The sequence below is a fragment of the Pyxicephalus adspersus genome, chromosome 2, assembly GCF_032062135.1.
Source record: "Pyxicephalus adspersus chromosome 2, UCB_Pads_2.0, whole genome shotgun sequence".
Classification (NCBI taxonomy): domain Eukaryota; kingdom Metazoa; phylum Chordata; class Amphibia; order Anura; family Pyxicephalidae; genus Pyxicephalus; species Pyxicephalus adspersus.
The window spans coordinates 27,680,875-27,702,367 of NC_092859.1; the positions used below are offsets into that span (position 1 = coordinate 27,680,875).

A 21,493-nucleotide genomic window follows, 5' to 3' on the forward strand; every position below is an offset into this window, starting at 1 on the left:
CTGGATGGGGTGTAGGCGGTTTAAGACCTATGTATGGCTGGTGTCTGGTGGTGCTGAAGGTGCCAGGGATGAGAGGGTGGCATAGTAGGAGGAAGCAGAAAACTACATAGGCTGTCTGGGGTTTGGGGATCCAGAGGAGGGAGGGGGCATTGATTTCTAGTTAGGGCTCTGCCATTGTTTGTGTCCCCACTGGGGATATTCACCATACCTATTTGTCCTAGCTACCATTTTTATGAAGAGGGGTACTGATAGCAGGCTGCAGTTGTCACTGGAACAGGAATAGCAGGACAATTTTCTAATAACGACATACATTCTTACACAATTGTCTAATACAAGATGTCATTCATCTTGGGGAGATCTCTATTTTTTGTCTCCTGGGATTCTAACTTTTCCACAAAAACGTTTTGGTGTTAGATATGCGTCAACATCTTTGATATATATAAAGACTTTAAAAAGCTGCTCTGGCTAATGTCTCTACCCAATTTGTCCGCATTTTACCTCAAGTGAAAACAATTCAGAGAAATAGATTTTGTGAATAGGTTTTGACAATTGTATTTCCCTGGGTGTTGTAGAAAAGCTTGCGGACAATCCTTATTGAAGTGTAATCTATTATTTTGAATTCGACGGAAGCTTAGGAAAAACTGTCCTCAAAGTGCCATCATTTTTTTTCAAAAGTCATTTTGCAAGTTGATGATGTCCTACCAACTTCAAACTTTGTGTTATGTGCTCTACTTTATATGTAGAGCTACTCAGTAAAGCAGATCTCCAGGCAACAGCTTGACACACTTCTGAGATACATAAAAGGGGTTGTTTTACCTGCCTTAGAATTGGTATTTCTGTTCATACAATAATGACACTTACACAGCTCTGCCACTGACTTGGAATTATTTTCTGGCAGTCCCTGTATAGCAGAGTTCAGATGCGTAAATGCAGAAGCAGCTCAAAGTGTCAATTATTTGTGGTAAAGTAAAACAGGAAACATGATGATATTATTAGAGAGCAGAATATTTGAGAGATGAGCTGATCAGTTCACTCCTTCTCCTTTCACTGTCCAATCACAGGATGGAGATGGAACATGACTTGTAAATGGTAACTGCAGCAAAGAAAAATCAGGTCGCCTGCCCTGCCAGACAGGGTTGTGTAATTTGGCTAGGCTGCTTAAATATCAGGACAGAAAGACAAATCCTTTGGTAGGTTAAACAATTATGGTTTTGCTGATTGGTTGCTGTGGATTTAATAAAGCAGAACTCCTGCCATGAAGGTACAAAGGGGTAAAATACACATATGTGATCCATTGCTAAATATTTGTCATTTTGTCCAGCCCCTACTGGGATTCACACAACAGGGGTATCATATTCATTCATAGTCATCAGCTCTGCATCCTTTTTTATAACCTCTTTAACTCCAACCTGTTTACTTGTGATCTATTCTTCCAATGTGCAATTTATACAGCTCCTAGTACCTGCAATGTGTTAAATCATCATCACTGTGCCATACAAAATAGCCTGACTGGCTCTCCGTGCCCCTCTGCTCATTTGCAGGAGATGATCGGAGGTTAATGTATAGGTTGATTACATCTAATTATTTTTGCAGTTTATGAAACAGTTATGAAACAATGCTAGGAAATGCATCCCTGTTTATGGACGGGTTTTTTAGGCTGAATGGTCTTTGATCAGTTGTGCATTGTACATGGTGCCCCGACTGCTGTGCGCAGCGACAGGAAGCAGAGTATAAAATCACCCTGTCATGAATATGCATTCTTGCCATGTAGCTGAGACGCTGGGGGGCCATGGGGCACTACAAGCAGATGGCACTGTGCAGGCTCGGCTACGTCTTTGTGTAATAAAATTTCAGAGGTTGCAGCTGGTCAGAAGGTGCATTTGTTAAGGCAGAGATTTGTCTGATGGCCTCAACGGGACCGGACAGTGACAAGAAATTCACAGCATGTCCGGGGCTAAACGAGAGACAAATGTGATCAGCTACAAGTGCAGCTTAATTAAATCATTACAGGAGGAATATGATTAGGAAGGGAATTATCATCCTCAAAATAGCCTGCCAGTGGCCAGCAACTGGCGGATAACAAGGAACTGTAATGGCAAAAGATTTTTTTCTTGGTATTGGATATATTGTGGAAGGGTTTGAGTGTAAGTAGGTTGTATTGCTGGATGTCTGAAAAAATTAGTTTTGGGGGTTCAAAGGGTCCCACACCATCAAGGCTCAGTACTGTTACACTCGAGACCGAGAGACCATACAACTTTTACTAGTTTCCCTCCAATTTTTTTCAGTCCAGTAGACACTTTGTTGAAAAGGGACTCTGTGAACCCCCAAAATATGTTGATTTTTCTTAGCCACTGGTCTTGGGAAAGCTGGGTCATTTATTATACTGAAGACTTGAATCCCATACCATTTCTAGTGAATATCTCTGGAGCTTAAAGTGATATAGGTTAAAACTTTGTTTGAAGTTGTTGCTGAAAAACAACAAAGGGGAAATGTTTCATGGTCTAAATTTCCACTTACATTTTCATTGTTGACGTCAGTTTCACTGGGGCAGCCAAACAGCTCTCTCCGCAAGAGGTTTCCGTCATACTCCAGGAAGGTCAGATAGAGATTACGGAAGAACTCCACATGCTTGTTTTTCACTCTGAGCTTTTTCGGAGAGTTCCAGTGGATGACCTGCAAACAAAATCTATAGTAAATTTTCTGACATAATATTACTTCTACCTGGGCAAGCATCCACAGGTGTGTGCTATAGGCAGTAGCATGCTGGCACTCTCTGTAGGAGCTGTATTATCTGCAAACCAAAAAAAAAAAACTTTTCCCTAGGCATAAAAAACCTATAATATCATAAAAAGGGAATTTCTGAGCATGCAACTTGTTAATCAGTTTATTTTATCCACCTCCGCTGCCTCTGTCTGGAAAGGGGTGGAAGACAACAAGATTTACTGGGACAAGCCAAATGGTCCTGATGCTCAAAACATAATGGGATGCAATGACATCTTGGCAATTGGGAGGAAGACAGAGATGCTTGTCTTGTGATCAATCACTGAGGCCTGTGCAGGGAGCACCTGGGATGGATTCCAACGCAGGACTTTAGGAAGGTTTCCGCCACCATTAAAATAATGATACCCTCAAGCGGCGTGCTCAGACAGCAGCGCCGTGATCCACAGGCTCTCCAGGATCTGCAATGTTTCCTTTAAAATTAACCTTCTGCCTGAAAAGCCCAGTTTCCAGTGACATCTGTGCTTCCATTTAATCAAAACGGAAGCTAAATTGTGCTTTACAGGCTCCAACAAAGCTGCTTGAAGATGGATGAAATATGCAAATGTTTTGCACAAGCTTTCTGTGCACACAACTCTTATATAAGATGAAATTATATGTTTAGGGGTGCCTTGTACCTTTTTAAAAAGCAGGCATGTACAGAAAGCATCTACCAAGCATTTGCAACATTTTCAGCTTTTGGAGGCTATAGAAAAAACTTAATTTTCAGTATTGGCTTGTTAAAAATAGATCTTAACAAGAGTGCTGACTTTATGCAAGCAGCTAGCAGCCTTTTAACAAGCTTCAAGCAGGGCTCAGACTGCTTACACTGACTTATTTAGTGACTCTCCTGGTAAAATCTTTTTTATAGTTAAAGATTGCAGAGTCTTTTTTTTTTGAATATCCAAGAATACACATTGTTTACATAAAATACACTTAGAAATCCAACCACGTTTTATATTTTCTGAAAGCAGAAGCTCTGCAGAATTAAATAGGGATAGTTGCATCTTTTTATGTAACGGAATATTTGTGTTGTATATCAGATCTCGTATCTGTTAACAAACACAATTAGTTGGTAAAATATAAAAGATGAGGTTGGAAAAAGTTGAAAATTAATGATGGCACCCACTATGCTCTCACTATAGCATGTACCTAAAACTTGAGGTGCAATTGGTGTTTTTAGCACTTGGAAAAACCTTTTTGAGTACAAATTGAAATAATACATTTTATTTAAACTATTTTTTTTAATCTTTGCTGTTATATTATACCAAGGTTCATAATAGATATTTGACGATCTATTGATGCTCTCCCTACTGACACAATGGGCCTGATTTATTAAAGCTCTCCAAGGCTGGAGAGGATACCTGGAATGGATCTGGTCCGGGATTAAAAACATTTGCTAACAAATAGCAAATGCTTTTAAAGAAATCCATTTCAGGTTTTCTGGATCACCCAGCTTAACTGATAAAAGTGTATCCTCTCCAGCCTTGGAGAGCTTTAACAAATCAGGGCCGAAGAGTGGGGGGGAAGGTGGAGGTAATTTTTATGCTGATGTAGAGTTGATTGGGTGGCTGTAAATCACTTCCATGTAAAAGCTGGCCACGATAGGAAAAAAATGTACACAGTCAGTATTAAGCTCAAAGGTATTTTGCAATTAAAAAAAACTAGAACTATAGAAAGAAATAGTGCTTTATAAAAGGCATTTAGCTGCAATCTGATTTGATGAAAGGGTCTTTTTAAATCTTCCAACAAAGCTGCTCAATAATAACTATGCTTTGCTAGTGTTTGCAGAAGTTTTCTGTACCCACTGCTATTGTACAAGCTGAAGACCAATAGCAATAGCTTCAGTATTAATGAAACTAAAGATCTTCCACAAAACAACAAAATCCTGGGCTTTTACATATTTAATTCTGGCTCCTATTAAAAATAAAATCCTGTTATATTATACCAAGCCTCTAGATGGCAGAAGCATTCCCTGGATGGTGAGCATTCTCCTGAATCTTGGGCAGAAAAAAATTCAACTAACCTTCAAATCTCCCTCATTTATCTGTAAGTCACTATTATACAGAGCTGTCAACCTCAAGCTGCAAGACTGAAATCGGAGAGATCTGGGCTGTTTGACCAAGAAAATTAAAGTCGTTTAACCTCTTCATGGCTGGGAGCGGAGAGGGGTTTGATGGAATGTGGTTGTTTGATCAGTCAGCTCTTGTCAGCCTGTATTGATGGTTTGTAATTAGTACGAGCTGATGGCTGGTCAAATGTTCAACCGAAAAAAAAAAATTTGAGTACGCCAAGAGCTTTGGGAATTGCGCAGCAGAGTTTCACTATAGTGATTTTTTCAGTAGCTGGTTTCTCGAGACCTCCATTTTTTTGTACAGAGACATTTCTCTGTTATGCTTGTAAAAACATACTGAGCTACTTGTTGACAAGATTCTATTTAATAAGCGCTTCTGTGTATTGTACAACAACCATTATCGCTGTACTGTGTGTGAATAACAGGATACCAGCTGTATTCTAAAAGTCAGCGTAGTTATACTGGTGATCTTGGCCAGGGCACTATCTGCATGGAGTTTGCAGATTCTCCCCATGTTTGTGTGGGTTTCCTCTGGTTTCTGCTCACATTCCAAAAACATGCAGTTAGGTTAATTTGGTTCCCCCCAAATTGACCTTAGATTGTGAGCTCCTTTGAGTGACAGCTAGTGACATGACTGTGACATTGTAAAGTGCTGTGTAATATGTCGGTGCTATATAATAACTGTGTCCCTGTTCATGTGTGAGCTTGGAATGTTCTCACCCCTATTTGTGTGCCCATTTTACATTCTCCATATTACAAAATGAATAAATCCAGCAGAGAATCCTTCATGTGGACTGGCCTGGGGACACAGGGCATGGATTTCACCAAGCAAGTCCCCAAGAGATGAAAGGAATCATCAGAAAATGCAATCATATAATACTAAAATGTTTGGTTTTGAGTAAAACTTTGTAGGTATTTAGAGGTGTAGTAAGATATTACTGGGTCATAGAACAAAATTTTGAATGCCCAATCCCAAGGAGATGTAAAACAGACATATAGTACATCATCTAAGATTAGGCATGTTTCTTCCAAATGTAGTCTGCCTTGAAAATTAGATCCAAATTAGATGCTCTAAATCAGACGTGCTCTGTCTGAAGAACCCACAATCACCATCTATGTGGCCCATTGGTTACTGAAGATCTCCTATTTATTGACAAAAAGCATGCATGGCACATGCACTCTACAATTGCAGAAATGTGGTCCCTGCACATTTCCAGCAGCATACAATTGGTCATGAGGAAGGCACCATATGAGCCTCTGAAGCAAGGAGCCCGGTTCCAATTGTGACACCACAGTGTCTTCAGGCATTGCCCTGACTCTGATCCGCATAGAAGCTTTCTTTGATCTCTACACTACTCTATATACATAATGATGTAGCTTTAAAACACTATAGCTTCCATGTTTAGATAGACAAACAGGTAAAGCAGATACATGCATTGTGGTCCTGGATGCCCAGTTGGCCAAGGAATGCTTTGAAGGTCTCTGCCCACTCTGCCTCTTAAATACCTAACTGCAATGTCTGCATGGTATTTCTCAGAATTAGATTCTGAATAGTTGAAAAAAAAAGGCAAGGCCTTAGTAATATGTGTAAAACTATTACCTTTAGTATCTAGACTGACAACACAGGAGCACAGCTGGAAAAGGGACACTGTCACCCTGTAATAGAAGGTGAATGAACAAGAATCTTCCTGGATCACTAAGTATTTTGTAATGACAGCTTCAGATCTTAAAAACATATTAGCAATGACTTCTTTTTGAAATGACATTTACATAATGAAGCTTATATAATATTTCAGTGATTGGGTTAACATATACTTTGGTTATTAGATTTGTGATAGAAGTGAGACAAGATACCTTCTGTTTTAAAAAGGCTTCTCTATGCTTCAGGCACATATACTAGCAGCATTTCAAAATGCCTTTCATGGTTCAATGAATATATAATTGTAATAAAGACTTTTCTTTAATCTGTTATTATTCTTTTCGGTTACAAATTGGACTGTGCAGTAATTACATCTTCTATGAATTTCTAGGAAATGGTAGTTTCCTTCAGTTAGATGCACAAAGAGGGCTGTAGAACAAAGCTTAAGTCTTCTATTCTTGTTGAGTGAATAATGCGAGGTTGGCAGACGGTACCAGATTCACCTGGAAGCGCCTCGCAGCTGGCAGGATCAGGGAAATGCTTTGCAGTATACTTGCGTATTTATTTGGAACTGTTCAACCCAATTCTTGCAATTACTTGAGGCTTTTAGGCAGAAATTAGCAAAGCAATTAAGCTGCCTTTTTTGCACTGAAAAATCAGAGTTGCCAATGTGACATTGAACGCTCTCAGTGTGACACAACAGTGATAATAAACATCTCAGCACTTCTTACTGGTAAACTGAACCCAAAAAACAATGTTTGGGTTCATTAACCTTGTAATATTCAAGTTGAGTAATGTCTATGTTATTTTTGTTACAGGGTTTTGATGTATTTTAGGTTTAAATTGTGTCAAAGCTGTGTGACTTCTCTGTGGATCGATACACACTCATTAAACAGAAACAATTCCACTTTCAAGGCCGATCGTGTTTCTTCAATAACATCTGTGTGGTCAAAAAGTAATTATGGAAAGTGTTTTTGTGCACATGTTAAACATTAAAAGGCGCAATGTTATGTAATATGTTACATCAGTGAATGTTGCAGCATTGTAGTTTAATTTTGCCTTGCAGCACTATGGCCTATTGTTAAGCTCAGGAGCATGGCTGTAAATTGTTTCAGTGACAAGCACTGAGCATTCCATTTACAACAGGGGTGTCAAACTCTGGCCCGAGGGCTAAATCTGGCCCTCAAAGGTCCTTTTTTTTGGCCCCCCAAATAATTCCGAAAATGAACAACTGGCCCGCCCGTGTTACCACATCATGATTTTCAATACATGCAATACATAGACTTTATTCCTGTACACCCATCATGTGACACAAAGCCTAGGCAATGATCACATGGTGCCTGACTACCAGGGGCATTGTGTTTGTTTCAATCCATTAGAGACTGCATAGTCTAATGTTTAGTGTCAGACAAACTTGTGACGTCAAGAGATGAACAAAACACAGGCTGCATAGATAGATAGAAAATAGTCTTTTCAACCCTAAAGTGTGTGTAGAGGGGTTTGTTTTTTATGAATTATGAATAAAGTAGTGAACTTCCTCAGTTTGTTCAATAAATTTCATGTTTGGCCCCCGACTTGGTCTAAGTTTTTAATTTCCTCTCTCTGTGTATTTGATTTTGACACCCCTGCTTTACAATAGTCAGGGAGAAGTCAAAACTCTTGAACTGCATAAAGGTCCCAGGTCAGTGCCTTTGACAGCTGTCATTAAACCAGCTATCCATATTGGATGATTTTCCCTTGCCTACTGTTCCATTGAAAATTGGACAACCATCATCAAGACAAGAAGTGACGATATAACCCAATCCAAACACAGAATACAGAAACATTGACAAAGAATCTAAACATTCTTCAGAAATATAAGGAATTACGTTTGGTGTGCTATTTCAAATGAAAAAAAACATGGAAGGCAAAAAAACATGTTCACGTGAAAGAACAAAAATTTAAAATATTGCAGCTTACCAAACCTTAAGTAAGGGTAATTTACTTTTCCCAATTATTTACCCCTGGTGATGCTGCCTGCAATGCCCCTCCGGTCCCAGGGTAGCACGGTGGCTGAGTGGTTAGAACTCTGGCCTTTGCAGTGCTAGGTCCCAGGTTTAAATCTTCAGGATCAGGACACTATATCTGCATGGAGTTTGCAGTTCTCCCCGTGTGGGTTCTGTGGGTTTTCTCCCACATTCCACAGCATGCAGTTAGGTTAATTGGCTTCCCGCAAACTGACCTAAGACTGTTAATGACATATGACTATGGAAAGGGCATTAGATTGTGAGCTCCTTTGAGAGACAGTTACTTACAGGACTATGGACTTTGTAAAGTGCTGTGGAATATGTGGGCACTATGTATAGTGCAATAATATTATTAATAGGGTGGCAGTACTTGTCATACTATATCTATGGAGAAGCGCTGTTGTCATCTTAGGCTGCTCACCTGAAATAAACTGCAAACACTCACCTCTTGTACTGTAAGCTGTGGATATAGTAATTATAGCAGGGGTTCCCTGAAGACCTAAGAATTAAGGCTATTTTAAGGGCCCCCCCATGTAAAAAAGATTGAGAAACACAGCTCTAGGATATTATTAAATAATAAACTTATCCTGATAAACTGGACCCTTACGAACTCTAAAACCCCATATGTAAGTGGAGTGACCCTTTAAATCTATTATATTCAATACACTGGGACACAAGCTGAGCCTCTGTGTGAAATCCAATTACTGGCCAGGTTTCATTATACATATCTATTCATAAAGTTGCCAGTGAAACTATTCATTCTCCTCCTCATTAATCCTGCCTGAGTGTTTCATTATGCTGCTTATTAATTACATAATATCCCTTATTAGCTAATAAAGTGTAGATTGAATGCACTGAAACCTACTTTAGGTGTAATAAGTCTGCTTGTTAATGGGGAGAAGTGGCATTTACCATTTGAAAGGTGCACACTTTCTCTTATGCCAGGGTTGCTCGACACCAATAAAACACCTTATAATTGGTGCCGTGCAGTCATCCTATATTCTTTGTACCTTATTATTCTGCAATATATGTAAATAACCAGCTGAAAATGTGTAGGCCATGCTATAAACACTGCAGAATTATTAGTCTACATCAAAAAGTAGTAAAAAGCCTGCATCCTGATCAACTTTCTGACATTGCATTAAAGGCGACTTTACTTCCTCTACTATTTTTCGGAAACATGGCAGCAGGTCGAGTCTTGGGGATACCTAAGGGGTAGTACATGCGTTACTGTTTTTAGGGTCCAAACAAATAGTAGGGATTTAGCTATTAAACATGACCCACTACTTGGCCAGCAGGGAAGCAGATGGCAAGTACTCCTTCAAGGCTTGTTCCAAGTTGTAGCTGAGACAGGTTAGGCCAAGCCCATATTAGCTGACTGTAGTCACATGGTGAAGTGCAATGACGGTAAGGCTCCTCTTTGGATTAGACTTTCTTTTTTTTTTTTTAAGTAAATGGTTACTAGGTCAAAATTACAGTTTAATAACCCCCCCCCCCCAATAAGGAACTTTCCCTATTCTATTCAAAACCAAAAAGTTTTGGTTTTGGAAACCTTTTTACTATGGCTTCTATTTGTCAATGTTTTCACCCAACTATCACCTCTTACACAAGAATCACACATTCTGCCTTTAAATATTATAAAATGTGTAAATCTTATGTAAAAGAGTGATGTCATTGATGAGTATTCTTCTATATCTAATATACAATACTACTTACTATACATTTGACAATATTGTGTTTTGTTTATTACAATACTAAGAAGTCACTGGTCTATGTAGCAGAAAAAAAAAGTTATGGAACAAAATAGCTTTGTTACACTGGGGTCACAGTTTTTTTTAATGCGGTATAACACAGAAAAGCACTTTACACTGACAGCAACACCTCAGCCATTCCATGGAGTGCTCCGCAGGCATATAACACAGCAGCATCAGCCTCCTCATTGCATTCACACCTCACCTTCAAATCGGAGACGTCTCTGTAACATTGCTCGGAGCGGGTGTGATCTGACAGCTGCACATTCCAGAAACAAGGGAGCTGATGCACCAGGAATGGGTTCTGCTTGATGACAGCATTGAAGATGTCCTGGGGAGAGAAGACAGCTCAGCCCTCCGCACTCACAGCGCAAGCATGTGCATCCAAAACTGCAAATGTCTGTCTGATGTTGTCAGGATGAAAGAAATTTTGAAACCTCTTAGCTGTTCATTTAGGGAGAGTTGGGCCGGGGTAAACTGTTAACTTTTTAAAAAATAAGCTGGAGGATCTTAACCCAGTGTGGACCAAAGAGCTGAATGAATGTGTAAATAAGGTTTTGGATCTTAGCGGTCATCACTTCTTTGATTGTCCGCTCATATTACACTACATGGATTCCATAACTGGATAACATTTAGTTTGTTAAAATACTCACAATCAATTGGCGTGTGTGCTTTTTAAATAAAATGTGTTTTTTTCCTTTTTTTATATTGCTTTGATACATCTGATTAACTTTAGCTTCCTGGTGAAATGCACTCTAGTATTCTCTGCATGGCCTTGCCCAACTTTCATTTTGATAACTGTGTGCTATGCCTGCATAATATGTACTTGTAATCTCTATCGGAAGCCTGTCACAGGGTGACAACACAATAGCATGGTTTGAAGATGGAGAAAGACAGTTGTTTCCTATAATAGCCTTAACAAGAGTCTTCAGAGCAGGAAAAAAAAGTATTATTTTAATTGAACCCACAGTGTAGAAACTGATAAAATAACATAAATAATTTGATTACAAATGTACTTTAAGCCTATCTAAAAAGTTTTGGGATTTCTGACTTTTTCTTTTGGGATTACCAGAAGAAAAACTTATTAGAATAGTCAGTCAAGCACAAATATTACAGTGGAGCTGCTTGTGTGTACTAGGCCTAAATTTCCTTATCTGTCCTGGTGATTGTCTCCTCTAGGATCAAAACGTTGCATAATAATAAAACAAATGGGTGCCACGAGAACTGGAACTGAGGGGACATGGGACAAGGAATCACTAATTTTGGAGAGATTTATTCTCAATAACCCGGTACGGAAAGTGAAGAAAAAACTGACAAGTACTTATATAATTATACTCCATCCAAAGCTCAAAAAGGTTAGGCTTTTATTCTCCCGCATCCATCAAAAATGTATATATCAGTTTTTGAGCCAATTGACCATTCACTAGAATAAAGTTAATCTATAGGGATTGCTCCCTTATCATATGACCAGAGTATTTCCATTCAATTCCAAGTTAACAAAGCTCACAGGGACATATACTGAACTAGTATAATGTGAAAAGCAAAGCATGGCAGAACATTTGCTGGCCTTGGCGATTTTACATCTACCTTCTGGCCATATAATTAGCATGGTTCTTCCAAATTGCTACTAACACATGTGTGCTACTAAAGGAACATCTGGACAACCCACAACTCTTAACTTTGAGTGCATGTAAAACCCAAACTTTTATTTTTAGCTGTGTGAAGAACTAAAACATATCAGGTAATTTCTTCCTGGCTTCTGGGGATTTTTGTTTCCTTTTTCCTCTCTTAGAGACACAACAGAAAATAAGGAAATATTCTCAAAGTGAGAGGATTTCCTGTCTTAGATATTTTCCATTGGAAAGATTGTCCCCCTTAAAGCTTTCTCCTCACTTTATTATCATAACATTTTGGATTTCCCTCCACTTTCTATCTCAGTGTCATTGGTCACTAGGACAAATAGAATGATAACTTTAATCAATAGGGATACAGACAGAAAAAAACATGGCATAGGGTCTAACTCTTCCACACTCCAAATCAGAAATTAAAGTTTTGCCTTTTCATACACTTTAAAAAGCAGTTTTTGACAACTGAGCCTAAGAAATGTCTATCTTCACAGATCATTAGTGTCAGGACAATGTTAATAATCCCCATCACCTGATCCATAAAACTCTTTTTTATTTTTCTGACAGCTTGTGATGAAGTGTACTGGTCCTTCCTGATAACTGGTTCTGCTCGCTTGAAGCATTGTACTTTGAATTTGTTCACATTAAATATTAACACCTTCTCACTGGGTTATTTTAAGTAAAGAAGACACATCTTTCTTGTGTTCCCAGCAAGGTGTGGGAAGATGGAGTAGGGAGAGGTGGATTTTGCTATCATTAAACTTGTCACTGGAGTTTTATTATAATACAGCTGCCTATGACACTATGTCAAAATGCACTGAAGAGTGCAATTCACATATGCCACTTGTGGTAAGGACGACATCCCGCCAAAACCTTTCTATTTCAAAATTAGTAGGAAGAGGAAGAGGTAAAATCTCTGGCTTATTTTTGAACCTTGTTGTGGAGCATTACTTCCCGTCCCAGGGACACAAAAGTAGTAAGACATTTCTCTAAAGTGAGGAAAATTTTAGAACAGGTGTTGTCCCTGTTGGTAGGTGTTCCCTCCATGGCTGTCCAGTGGTAACTATAAACTTAGAATTCCCATCACATTCTATAATAGTGACAATGGCCAAGTGGGCCTATTCACACTTTAACAGTCTGTTATAGTGCCTTTAAATGGAATTAAAATCTATAGCCTAAAATATGCCACATGGTAAAAAACTTAAAGAGATATCAATGGGCAAAGCAAGAATATGCGAGTACTAAAAAAGAAGAAAGATAATATGATAGCTGTAAGGACCTCATATTGTGGATGCACAGAGCTTGGACCTGCTATCTTTGGAGGACAGAACTATTAACCATTTAGAATTCTATTGATTTGAATAGTGCTTTCAGTGTACACCTACATACACGTCACCCAAAACGAACACCTCAAGTGAAAATATAGCGTGTGTACAGTGATCCCTCAATGTCGTTCATCAATCTGCCCTGGGCAATTGGTGAACAGATGATTGGGAATGATCACTGTGCTTCCCATGGAGAAGAACAGAGCGGGCATCAGCTCATTCTCCCTCCCTCTTCCATCTGCACAGGACATATTAGTGCTGTGTGTACAGTGCTCCATTGTTTTCCTGTCACTGGTAACAAAGATTATTTCTAGTGACAGTAGTCTGAAGTCTATCTGACATCTGTATGGGGCTTAAGATAGTTAAATATACACTTTGCTGGCTGGCGTAGGTTTATAAACCAAACTGCACTGCCTGAAAGCACTGGAGGCCAGGTACCTGGCTACACTGTCTGGCAGTGGGTTTCATTTTACTGGTAAACTGCTCACATATACTGTAAGTATTTAGTTCATGTCTATTTGTCACAGTCTATCTATTAATGTCTGTCTGTTACTCTTCTCCTAATGATTTTGTTCACACGTTATAGTCAGGGTATGTGCAGTGTTGGCCCCCTTACCTGATCAGCCAAGGAGGTAGACAGCATGCTCATCAGCTCCCGTTCAGCGGTCAGACGCCACATCTGCTCCCATTTCATCTTGCGCAGCTTATCTAGGAGCAGAAGGATCACCCCTACAAGAAAAAGAAGGGAGAATAAACCCTTACAGCTTCTCTCATCATTACGGTGTGCTATTGTACGCAGGATCCATTATATTGTGTATAAAGCCCAAACTTTTCTTTAAAACTTTTAGATAGCATTAGGTAAAGTTCCTTACAAACAATCAATAGAAAAGGGTAAAATCTTGACGGATGATCAATAATTGTAACTGGAAACGATTGGTAATGTTTTCAGTGACAAAAGAATGAATGATTGCTGTACAGACACCGCTATTCTTTTCTATTAAGAGTGGAGGAGGGAGGACAAGTGAGAGGGCCCCTGCTGCGTCCTTGCCATTAGAAAACCACAGCAGATCACTAAAAGGACCTTGGGAGACAGATGTACTGATGTTAGATTTTTGGCTGAGGTCAAAACAAACCTTTGTCTTTGGCACTAAAAATCTATCATCTGTACACAGCTTTAAACCCCTGTTGTGTTTTTCTTGATATCCGTGTCCGCTCTGGGGCGATCCAGCCTGAAGGTGATGGGAAATCTTCCAATGGGGACAACTGTCTAAGAAGGGATTTCCTCTCGAAGTAAAAGAAACATTCTATAACAGGCCACAGACAGGTAAGAAAGAAAAGAAAAAAAACACTTAGAAATAGAGAAACACTGTTATTTATAAAACCAGGAATCAGACATTTCTCAAACATTCCCTCATGAGAAGATCCATTTGTCTCAATGGCAGTAAATGATTCCCACGAGGGAATGTTTCGAGAAATGTCAGATTCCCTGTTTTATAAATAGAGCTCTTAGATTCACTTTGTACTGTGATGGTAGCATTGCTACCCAGTGTACAACTTGTGTAATATGTTTTTATTTTGAAAGGAATTTATGTTGGCGCTATATAAATCCTGTTTAATAATAATAATAATAAAGGAATTTACAGTTTTCTGCACCATTTTTTATTATTTTTAAAATTTAGAATTTTTTTTAGTCAGGTCTCTTTCCAGATACAAGTCCAATGTAAACTACACCCAGAAAATGACACCCCCCTTCTAGTTTATCATAGTTGTTGTTCAGCAGAGATGCTGATCACACTGCCCGATGTACTGATAACTAGTAAAGCAAGCATCCACAAATAAATCTCTATAGAAAATGAAAGATAACCTGGAACAACAAATGTGTTAAAATGTGAAAGTCACAACAAAAACTGCTCCTAAATAAACTTTAACTCAAACTGTGTACTCAGTGGAAATACATTATAGCTGCACTTAATGGAGAAAGCACAGAATGTTCGGAGCATTGCCGCAAACCTAAACAGGGAATAAACATCTGCAGAGAAAATACAAAGTAGAAAAAGAATGTTCTTGTTTGGCTGAAAACTGACGGATTACCTACGCTCACACATTCAGGATTTTATGAAGAGATCACTTCACCTTAGTGTAAAGGTAGGTCCATGCTGATAGGTCACCATGGCAGAGAAATACTAAAATCAACCCTTCAGAAAACACTTTCAGCGAAAAAAAATATATACATATATATCTACAACTTTATACAAAAACACAGATCCACATGTCAATAAGGACAATTCTCTGCATAATTCATTTTAAGAGAGAACTATGGAAAAAAAAAAACAATTCAAATGTAAAATTTTAAACCATGCTAATAATAAATAAAAAAAAATATTCTAGTTTTTGGCCGCATAGAAATGGGGGGTAGGTCCTATAATAGGCAGTCATTTTGTATATTCAACGGATATGTTTCTGCGCATCTAAAGGGCTTTATTCCTTGTTGAACATAATGGCCCTGATTTATTAAAGCCCTCCAAGGCTGGAGAGGATACACGTTCATCAGTGAAGTTGGGTGACCATGGGGGATCATGTGTGCACTGGTTCAATAAAAATACATGTTGCTCCTCTCAGAAAGTAAGAATACAAAACGTCAAACACACAGACAGACAATGTGCAGTGGCTCTCCATAGATATAATGGACAGTGATGTGACCCATGGACAGGAAGTGTATAATGGCAGGACCACAAGATTAAAAAAGGAAAAAGGACAGAAAAAATGAATGCAGGACTAAGGACTGGCAAGCTGTAATATATTGCATTTTTTGTTTTTACGTTCAGATACATTTTAAAATAGGTGTAAAACATAATGTTCTAACAGTGAATAAAAGTTAATGAATGAGAAATAATGTTTCACTGTATACAGAATTTAAACTGGTATAAAAGATGAGAATTGACTATGTAAGGGTCATAGATGCCCCTTTGCTGTGAAAAATTACCCAGAATCCTGTGTTAACAAAAAAAAATCCTTGCAAATGAACTCAGAGTTTGACTTGAGAAAATAATAACCCCTAATCAGTGGTACAGTTACTTCTTATAATACCCAGCCATGGCGTATATTGAGTCTACATTACGTCTGTGTATTGATCTCTCCTGACACTTTTCCTAAGTCTGACTGCTGCTCGGTCTGATAAATTCCCGTACAGCCATTCAGCCCGTTACAAGTGTCATTATTATGCGTGAGATGCTGTAATGCTGCAGACAGAATCCCGCTCAATATCTCTAGACATTAGTCTGAGATTCTAATCTTTAACCTAATCACCGATGGGGTGATGTGGGGTATACATTGGCAAAAAAAAAGTTTACTTGTACAGTCGAAACATTATTGAAATTCATTTTAAAATTAATTTTTCATTAGGAGTTCTTTGTTGTAAAGCTAGCCTAGAAGTAGAAAGATTAATCCAATATGAAAGAAATAAAATAAGTGAACTGTTGTCCAACTGATTCTAGTACACTAAAACTCTATTTGTAAAATTTTAAAAAGTCCACTTGCACAGGCAAAGCTTATGTTCACTTAAAGCTAGTTTAGAACTCCAAAAACAACCAGGCCACACAGATAAAGGCTGCCTAAAGCCAGGTCATTGGTTCAAAGATTACACGTACTTTGAAGAAAATTGCTTATTTCAAATCATTTTCTTCTTAAAAAAGACTTGAAAAGAACAATTTCCAGTGTAATATCATTTTCGCACATATGCCTATGATGCATTTTCTACTATATGCAAGAAGAAATGAAGTAAACCTTTAATCTCCAAATGAGGGGGAGATATGAAGAGAAAAATCCTTTCATCTACAGTCTAAGATTGTGTTATTTGTTCACCATAGGGGTTATTAATGGGTTATATATAGAAATGTTGAGTGGGTGTATGTAGGATGATGGATCCCATAAAATGAGCACCCACCATCAGTAGCACAGACTGTACTGTGCACCAAGTTATTTTTTAACTTGGGGCAAGTAGCAGTTGGTCCCATTTTACAGCTTTTGGTCATATTTGTCACATTCAGTTGGACTTGTTCTGAAATGTTTCACCAATAACTTTAAACTGAAGGAGCCATTGGGATAAGTGATGAAACATCTTCAAGCTAAGGTTGAGTGTCCTTGAAACTTGTTTTCCTGTGTGTGATGTGCGTTTAGAATTCATACCAATTGAAGAATGCCATTGCATTTGCATTAAGCAATATTTAGGCAGTTCAGAGAAAGGGTCCCACCTGCTTTGGAATTGTTTTTTTTTTTGGATGCAGAATGTCCTTCTGAGGTGTGAATAAACTGTAGACAAGGCAAGGTAAATACTACTATAGCTATACTTTGTTATAGCTAATTTCACATGGGGGACAATTTCCTTCCACTTATCTGTTTAAAATTGCCCCCTAGCTGTCCACAAATCTAATTTACTAGTAATGGGGAAGAAAGAAAGTACAGGAAGCTTCAGTAATGGGGAGACAGTTCCATAGAGACTAGCCAACATTTTTGGGGGGGAATTTTGGACACCATCATCAAGATCACTTATAAGATATCAGCCTTACAGAGTAAAGTAAGTTCATTAAATACTACCAGATATACCATGTCCTAGGTGAATAAAACCATTTACATACATACTGGGGGACAAATAATAATTTTCATGTATTGCTCAATTTTCTACATACTCTCTTTTACAGGACAAAAGCAATGACTTAATCTGCCTCAAGTTTGCTTTACCTTTGGCAGTTGCTTTTAGCTCTATATGAATCAACACAGAAAGGTCCTTCTGCGGATACCTTGTTTTTTCAGGGTCAAGTTCTGTGCAATGACTATGCGAAAATAATGGGGGCTCTAAAATGACCACTGAAAGTTAACATTAAAAAAAGGTCAATACCTGGACTGTTCAACAAAAGGCCTGCTGGTCAGAGCTAGGCTGACCAACCTATTTTTATTGGCCTGCAAAGTCACACCTAATATAGTGCAACTGTAAACAAAGATGGTACAGGAATTCCCTTTATTACCGGCCTCCTATGTCAGGCTTTGCTGTGGATTATAACATCTGTCAGTATGTTTGTGGGTGTGAGTGTATGTATGAAGATGTATAATGTTAAAATGTTTCATATGGGAAAATGCTGAGTAAGGGTTTAGTTGGCATGGATTATATAGATTTTGATCTCTATGCTCCTGGCTCTTGCATATTGTACAGGTAGTTCCCGTGTTAAGGACATCGGACATACAGACGACTCTTAAATATGAATGGGTTTTCCTGCTCACTTGTGTGAAGGACAGAGGCTTGATGGGGGGGAGGGTGACGGTTTACATGACTTGTATAAGAAATCTTTTGCTAAACACAGCTGATGTTGTGGGTGATAATAAGAGCTGAGCTGTTCTGCTACATTTTGTAACTCTTTATTGATCAGGACAAACTCAGCAGTTGTTTCTTTTTGCATATCAAAGCAATGCTTGCTTCAGAGGTTAATGAATGTCTATGCTCCATAAAGTTTTTTTTTTTTGCTTTGTTTGTGATAAACTCACAGTGAGGATTTTACACTGTAAATGACACCACACTGCCTAATAATATGTTTAGACAAACATCTGTCCTAATTGCATTTATTAAAATAATGTACTTGTTCCGACTCACATACAAATTCATCTTAAGAACAAACCTACAGTCCCTATCTCATATGTAACCCGGGGACTACCTGTACATTACATATGCCAGACCCCTGCACTTTGTTTGCTGGGGGTAAGCTACTTTTAGTTTTGACCCCTGAACTCTGTATGTTACACATACCTAATCGCTGTAACTGTATGTCACCTACTTCTTACCCCTATACCTTGAACTGTAAGTTAGTTTTACTCCTGACCACTGCACCCAATAAATTGGGCTGTGTTATATTGGACAATCCCTATCCAAACCTTACCTAGATGTAATTTATTCTTTTAAAGCACTGTCTATCATAAATATTTTGATCAGAGAGAGGATCTGTGGGTACATCCTAAGTTCCTCCTGGAAAAGCCTTCATTAATACAGCCTTTGTCATTACTGTCTGGCCACGTTTAATCAGTACAAGACTCTGAGCTTGCTTCAATTTACATGTCACAGGGTCACAAAACCAGGGAAAAGACAGAAGGAATATGCACTTATCCAACATTCAAAGTGAATTCCTAACAGAGCAATTACTTTTTAATAAAGCCAGCATGTGGCAAGGTAACTGCATTGGAGGAAAAAGCTTTTTACCTTTCATCATTAAAATCCAGAAAATATTTTAATAATAATGATAATACTTTAATTAAGTTAGTGTCATGGCTGGTGTCACAATGGACCAGAGTGTGGACCTTCTGTGGGCAGAAATGAGATGTTTACCAGTTTACCCGGGCATTCCCCCCCAAGGTGTAACGGACGCGGAAGCAGATGACTCCCCGGTTACTCCTCTCAGACCCACTAAACCAGTGGTTGCCAACCTTTTTGGTTCAGTGGACCACTAAAATCACCGGCTCCTGAACGGGCATGAGCGGGGAGCCTGGTGTCACTCAAAGGGGGGGAAATCCCCCCCCCCCATAGTGACGTCATTGTGATTTAGCCCCGTCCACTCTCCCATCGCAGATCTAAGCCTTTGATGGGAGAGTGGGCGGGTTATTACCAGGGACACAGCCCGCACACTTTCCTAAGTATGGAACGTGTTCCGCGGCCAAAGCCTGACCCTCAAGGACCACTGGTTGGTGACCGCTGCACAAGTGCATACAGCAGTTGACTGACATAGGAATGGTGAGCCCTTCTGATGCTAGCCACGTAAGAGTTATCTTTTATAACAAGTTAAATACAAAAACATGGAATACTGAATACACATATTATGGATACAGGTGGATTTGAGTAAACTGTCTGGTCTGTGCCCTTGTGAACTTCTTGTGTCCTCCTTCCCACTTGTTGGGGTGGGGGTGACCTGATAAGAAGAAAGTTATGGCTGTTATGCTCGGACGACTATTGAGAAAGAAAGCAGCTGGTAATATACAAAAAATAATATCATAATAATAATCACAAATTTATTCACATTGTAATGTAACAACGAGGTTTGGTCAAAGTGAGCTAGCAAAGGTCACGTTAATAATTTGAATAGTTACGATCGCTGTATAATCGTTAACTACAGATATCATAGTATTGAGTGCTGACGCTGACATTATCTGGATACATAAAGAAAGGCCAGCTTTTTACTTCCTGACTCTCCACAGTTAGATGATATGAAAATGGGTGCTCCCTGGGGTAAACTGAGTTGTGTGATCTTGCTGATGGAAGTGTTGCTGTTTTGGACCATTATAGGCATCCAATAAAGATGTGTACTAACTTATAATAAAGCATTGCCTGAGTGTTTTGTGTCTTTCTTTAGCCCTTCCAGACACTTGTAGTCCCACCTCCACTTGCACCTTGTTACACTGATCAAAAGGAAAGCTGTAGCAAGGTACCAAGCTTACAGAAGATTTGTAACTGCAGACAGGGTCAGGGTAGGCAGAGAACATAGTCTGGTACAAGCCAGAGTCAGGAACAGATGGTACAGCAAACAGGAACCTGGAGCCTTAAGGTGCGTACACACTTCCAATTTTTATCGTTCCAATCGAACGACGAACGATCGATTGGGCAAAAAATCGTTGGTAAAAAAGTAACCAACGACGCCGACGAACGAGGAAAGTCGCTGGAAACGAACGACCGGACTGACGGATCGGAGTGGACGACGATCGTTGAACATCGTTCGTGTGTACGGTCGTTCGTTGATCGTCCATGTTCAGAGCATGCGTGATGAACGAACGTCCGTTCACTTTCCTGTCGTGCACATAGTTCCTCTATCGCTCAAACGATCGTATCTATTGTGTGTACAATATCTATGAACGATCGTGTCGTTAACTCTATGTGCAGGATCGGTGCTATACGATCGTTCATATATATCGTGCATGAACGTTCGTCGTTCGTTTTCCAACGATAATAATTGGAAGTGTGTATGTAGCTTTAGTTTGGATATTTATTGCACAGGCTCAGGGTGAAACACTGAGCAAAGGTAAATAGGGGGACTGATAGGCGAGCTGGGCAAAGTCTGACTCAGTCAGAGCTAAATTAGCCAGCAACTGAAATCTGACAATGCCTATGTCTCACAGTCCAGAATAATTCAGGCTGGTAGCCAGGTAAAATGTAACATGTAACAGACTGCAAGTCTCAGATTAGCCACAGAACACTTAAAAAGTAACTTCACCTTTATGGCTAAACTGATATTCTAATTGTTGGGGCTGCCATTCGAGGAATTGCTCTGAAAATGCATGTTTTTGTTT

The 21,493-nt window shown here is 39.0% G+C and overlaps 1 protein-coding gene across 3 annotated transcripts in view; it reads right to left on the reverse strand.

Annotated features, from left to right (window-relative positions):
* The window catches only part of LARGE1 (LARGE xylosyl- and glucuronyltransferase 1), a 237,452-nt gene that overhangs the window by 14,436 nt on the left and 201,523 nt on the right, over window positions 1-21,493 (reverse strand). For all 3 annotated transcript variants that reach the window (XM_072400166.1, XM_072400167.1, XM_072400168.1), the window contains 3 exons: window positions 13,794-13,906; window positions 10,433-10,558; window positions 2,518-2,673 (listed from right to left, as the gene is read on the reverse strand). In XM_072400166.1, the coding sequence (XP_072256267.1) occupies window positions 2,518-2,673; window positions 10,433-10,558; window positions 13,794-13,906 (395 nt within the window). The remainder of the gene's footprint in view (window positions 1-2,517; window positions 2,674-10,432; window positions 10,559-13,793; window positions 13,907-21,493) is intronic.